We start from the raw sequence: 5,212 nt of genomic DNA on the forward strand, positions 1-5,212 counted from the left end.
AGTAGGCTATATATGTATGTATATTGAGTATATATGTACAAGTATGCTATATATGTATGTATATGGAGTATATATGTACAAGTAGGCTATATATGAATGTATACTGAGTATCTATGTACAGGTGGCTAAATATGTATGTATATTGAGTATACATGTATACTGAGAGAGAGAGTACATATACGAGGAAGCTTCAAAATTTTTGTGGAAAAAGTCCATTATCTTTTGATCCCATTTTCCACGAGTTTTTTGAAGCCCCATCATATCATATATGTATGCATATAAAGTATATATGTACACACATACGCAAAGAGGAATTTTTCTGGCTTCACTATTGGGAGAAAAATCACAGTTCTTGGCCTCATCATGTTGTAGTCATGCATGCGAAACTCAGGGGAGACAGGAACGATGAGCTTAACACAGGTCACTCAGGGGGATGCTGCCTGGCAGCGGTGTTACCTGGTATCAGGTGCCCAGCATACCCTGAAGTGGTGCCCCATTAGCACAGGGCACTCGGGGGGGCGCTGTCTGGTGGCAGTTGCCCGGCATACCTTAAAGTGGGCCCCATTAGCACAGGGCACTCAGGGGGCGCTGTCTGGTGGCAGAAGCCCAGCATACCCTAAAGTGGCGCTCCATAGTGCAGAGGACACTCAGGGGGTGCTGCCTGGTGTCAGACGCCCGGCATACCTTAAAGTGGCGCTCCACGGTGCAGAGGAAGCGCACGTTGTCGGAGGCCTCCATGTGGAACTTGAATAGGTCAGTCAGGACTGGCTGCAGATTGGCCACCAGCATTGAGTCTGCTTCCTTGATCACCTCCAAAACCTTTCTGACCACTGGGAGCTTCGTCTGTTCATGGAGTGCACTTAGGGTTGCGTTTCTTTCGCGCCAGAAGTCAATTTCAGCCAAAGGCCCATTCCCCTGAGAGGCGTTGTGAACACAGACAAGTCTAATCACTGGAGTGGATGGGGCACCTAGGGTTGCTTCCCAGCATCCACTGCTCTCTTAAGGTGCCCCACACAAGGGTCAATCAGAGCCATTCTGCTGGTGACTGGTGCAGGGTGGCCCTGCCCTACGACAGCCCCATAACAGTGACTCTCAGGACTGAGACTGGAAGTGCATGACAGAAGGCACACTCTTGGCCTTTACAGAGAGTGTTGTGTGAACATGGAGCCAGAAACTGCTGCTCAAGGTGCTCCTATGAAGGAACCCAGCCTGAGGAAGAAGCCCCCACAGAGAGAAGTTTGGATCTGAGAGAATGACAGAAAAACACAGCCAGCAGCCTGATCAAACTGCACCTGAAGCCAGAAGAACCGATTCTAGTCTTTTCACTCATGTGAGCCAATGAGTTCCCTTTCTAGTCAGAGTCAGCTGAGCAGGGTTCCTGAGTTCCACATCTCCAGCATTCTAACTGATGCACACACAGTGTTACCTTTATTAACCTAGGTACCACTCAGGTAACACACTAATGCTAGAATTCTAGCCAAAGGACGACCGCTCAGGTTTGTTCATGTTGATCATTTATGAAGGTCACAAAACTGTGAGCATGCAGCTTCCCGGCTCCCTGACTCTTTCTCAGGGGTCATGGAAAGCACTGCTCAACTTGCCTGAGGCGTCTTCTTCAGCTGACCCTCAACAGCTGTCGAGATCTGATTCAACCAGTTGATGACACATTGTTCCAACACGTCCACGATTTCCTGGTCAGCTGCAAGCCCAGTCACATCTCCCTCCACACTAATGCTGGGCATTTCCAACTTGATCTCGCCTAGGAGGAGAAAAGCCACTCTAGTCAAAACAGTGAACATGCAGGCCAGACTTAGCACGCATTCCCCAAAAAAAGGTCTCCTGAACTCTTAAGCTGCCTCTTAAATCCATCACTCTTCCTGGTGGTACAGTGGTTTATAAGCTCAGTGAGAACTACAAGGTTGGTGCTTGGAATCTACCAGACAGATGTGTCGGTCTGTGGGCATGGAGCTTTACAGCCTCGGAAACCCTCAGGGGCAGTCAGAGTCTGTCTTATCGGGTAAACTCTGAGGCCGCATAGACGGAACGGGAAAGGGTTTGGGTTTGGGTAATTAAGGGAGAGAGAGCTATACCTTCAAGTTGTTGCCTGGTTCTTTGAATATTGCTGACAAATTTCTGAATGTTCATCAGAAATTCATCCCGCACTAACTGGGCGCTGTGATATTCCACCACCTCACCCGGCAGGCTGGGCAGGTCTATGTCGTACTTGGAAAATTCGAAACCGTCTGTTAATCCCGTGCTCGTGTCCATCTTGTGTTGATTGAAGGACAAAGCAGGCAAAAAAACCTGGAAAGCCAAGTTCACTGCACAAGGTCATTCTCAATAATCTAAGCTCTTTCACCGCGTGACTTTAGAGATTTCACAGTATGAGGGGCACATGCAACGGCAAAGTGAAAACTACTTGAGTTCTAAGCACAGACTTGAGAGAGAGAACAGTCGGACTAGACTGCAGGGGATCTAAGAAAACAACGACACAAGGAGGCCTGGTGGCGCAGTGGCTTAAGGACTGGGCGGTTAACTGAAAGTTGGCAGTTCAAATCCCCCAGCCTCTCAGCAGTGCTCTCTTAAAGGTGGAGTCTCGACCATGGTGTAAACTATTATATATGCCTGAGTATGTGTTTGTTTTTGTTTTTTTATAAAAAAAAACAAAAAAGCTTAAGTGAATAGAGAGAAATACTGTTAACTGATGGTCCATGAAGGGGATTATAATCATTGTAATAAAACAAGGTGATTTGTTGAATGTAAAACAGATGATCTACCCTGTAAACTTTCACTCAATCCACAATAAAAACCTTTAAAAAACAAAAAGATGGCGTTTCGGAAGCCTTCAGGGTGCTACTGGGTTGTTGTGAGTTGGCGCAGTTGTGACCGCAGGTTAACCTCCCAGGAAACAAGACTGTATCGCCTTAGCTGCCACCAGTTGGGATGTTAGAAATGGTAGCACCAGTAAGAAATGGACACTCAGCACACTTACTTATGTGACAGGAAAAAACAAAGTTCTGGGGACACTGTCTTTTTGAAATTGAACTGAGGACCCCTCCCCCCCAGGTGTCTTCTAGTCAGTCCTGACTCGTGACGACCTCATGTGTGTCAGTCCAAGAGTGCTGCAAAGGGTTTTCAATGGCTGATTGTTAGGAAGTCGATGAGCACGCCTTTCTTCCAACATGCCTGAGGGTGGGCTCAAACCTCCAACCTGCACAGTTTACACCACCTGGGGACACCAGGGTTTATTTCCCTCCAGCCTAACTTACTAGTTTCCTGTGTCTCTGTCTGTCTCTAGAGATGTTCCCCGAATGGAAGCCTCTGCCTGCTCCCGGCTCCACCCACAGTGCCCTCGACAGTGCTTGGTGTGGGGAATCAGTGGATCCAGTAGCCCTAGTCTTCACAAGGGGATTTCTCCTTTTGTCCCCATGTACCTGGCCTATGATGTCCTTCAGAAAATGCAGCACATCACCATTTATGATGCCATACTCCAGCGTTTGGGGCATGATTTCCATCGCCTCCTTCATGTCTGATGCCTCGGAGATCGCCTCTAGGTAGGAGCAGAGCCAGAGAACAGTACACAGTGAACTTCTTCTTTTATCCCAAGGAACCACAAAGGACAGTTTCTGTTACAGGCCCCAAAGATGTGCTCACTGGCTTTCAGACAACTCCTTCAGTCTTTGGGAAGCTGAAGTTAAGACCGGCTCTCTCTGTGTCAGGGGTTAATGCAGCAGCAGGGAAAGCTAACACAGACTAGGTGATGTGGCTGGAAGACTAAAGCCACCCCAGAATAGAAATGACGTGGCTTTGTCGAGAACTAGCTGTTGGAGTCCATAGTTTGCCTGTCACCCCACCTTCCCACCCCCTCCTCGCCAATTCATTGACAAAGTATCTTTTGAGTCTCAGGGTTTTTTAAACACATATGTTCTGTGGTCTAGCTGTAGCAAGGAATCATGTTGTTGTTGTTGTTAAGTACCACTGAGTCAGTTCTGACTTACAGTGACCCTGAATAGGGTTTCCAAGGAGTGGCTGATGGATCTGAACCACTGACCTTGGAGTTAGCAGTCCAGTCTTTATCCTACAGCACCACACCTGGACTCCCAGTTCCTTGACAAATTATCTTTTGAGTCATAGGTTTTTTTAAAAAGACATATTTGACTGGGCATAGCCATACCATGGAATGGTAGTGGTTATGGTGGTGTGACATCAAATCAGTTCCAACTCATAGAGACCCTGTATTGGGTTTCCAGGCAGTAATTCTTAGTAGAAAGCCTCATCTTTCTCCCAAGGAGTAGCTGGTAAATTCGAACTGCTGACCTTGCAGTTAGAAGCCCAATGCATAAACACGATGCTATCAAGGCTCCTTCTATGAAATGTTGTTGTTGTTAAGTGCCACTGAGTCAGTTCCAACCCATAAAGACCCTGGATAGGGTTTCTGAGGAGCAGCTGGTGAGCTTGAACCACCAACCTTGCAGTTCAAACAACTTTATAGCCTGGCGCATTAACCCACAGCGCCACAGCAGGGCTCTAGTTCCATGGAAAAGGTGCTGTTAAATGCTGTCAAGTCAATTCTGCCTCACAGTGACCCTGTATGGGGTTTCCAACCTTGTGGTTCAAGCCAACCTTGCAGTCCAGTGCACTATCCCACAGCGCCACCCCAGGACTCCAGGGTAACGAATGTCACTGATGTGCACCCATCCACAGTGCCAAGGTGGCACGTCTTAAGAAAAAGACTTATTGGAGAGCAGAGTCCTCCCTCTGACAAGGTTTTATTTGACACGGATTTACTTCTGACCAAAACTGAATCAGCACAGTAGATACTTTAAAGGTATCTGGGACTTGATCTTCCCTCTGATTGGGAAACAAAGCAGAAACACAAAAAATCTACCAACTGGAGCGACTATTTCACAAGCTTTAGACGTCATGTCTTTTGCCACATCTGTCAAATCCCCCAGCCATCCTACAGGAGAGACGAAGTGGTCTGCTCCTGGATGGATGACAGCCTTGGAGACCCTCTGGGACAGTTCTACTCTGTACTACGGGGTCACTGGGAGTCGGGAACAACTGGACCGCATTGGGTTTGCTTTGGGGTTTTTATGTGCACACGCACTATGGTCGTATGGTCGACTTCGTACGTTTCTTTATATTGGATCACTTCACTTTTCAAGGGAACTTACTTAAGACTTCAGTATATGTATATTATATATATACT

General features: G+C 47.2%; 1 protein-coding gene across 1 annotated transcript in view; it reads right to left on the reverse strand.

Annotated features, from left to right (window-relative positions):
* DNAH10 (dynein, axonemal, heavy chain 10) overlaps positions 1-5,212 on the reverse strand; it is a 210,003-nt gene that overhangs the window by 189,752 nt on the left and 15,039 nt on the right. Inside the window, exons 3-6 of the mRNA XM_006865476.1 lie at positions 3,435-3,550; positions 2,091-2,304; positions 1,602-1,759; positions 685-915 (exon numbers count right to left, since the gene is read on the reverse strand). Coding sequence (XP_006865538.1) covers positions 685-915; positions 1,602-1,759; positions 2,091-2,304; positions 3,435-3,550 — 719 coding nt within the window. The remainder of the gene's footprint in view (positions 1-684; positions 916-1,601; positions 1,760-2,090; positions 2,305-3,434; positions 3,551-5,212) is intronic.

Source organism: Chrysochloris asiatica, unplaced genomic scaffold (genome assembly GCF_000296735.1).
Source record: "Chrysochloris asiatica unplaced genomic scaffold, ChrAsi1.0 scaffold00078, whole genome shotgun sequence".
NCBI lineage: Eukaryota > Metazoa > Chordata > Mammalia > Afrosoricida > Chrysochloridae > Chrysochloris > Chrysochloris asiatica.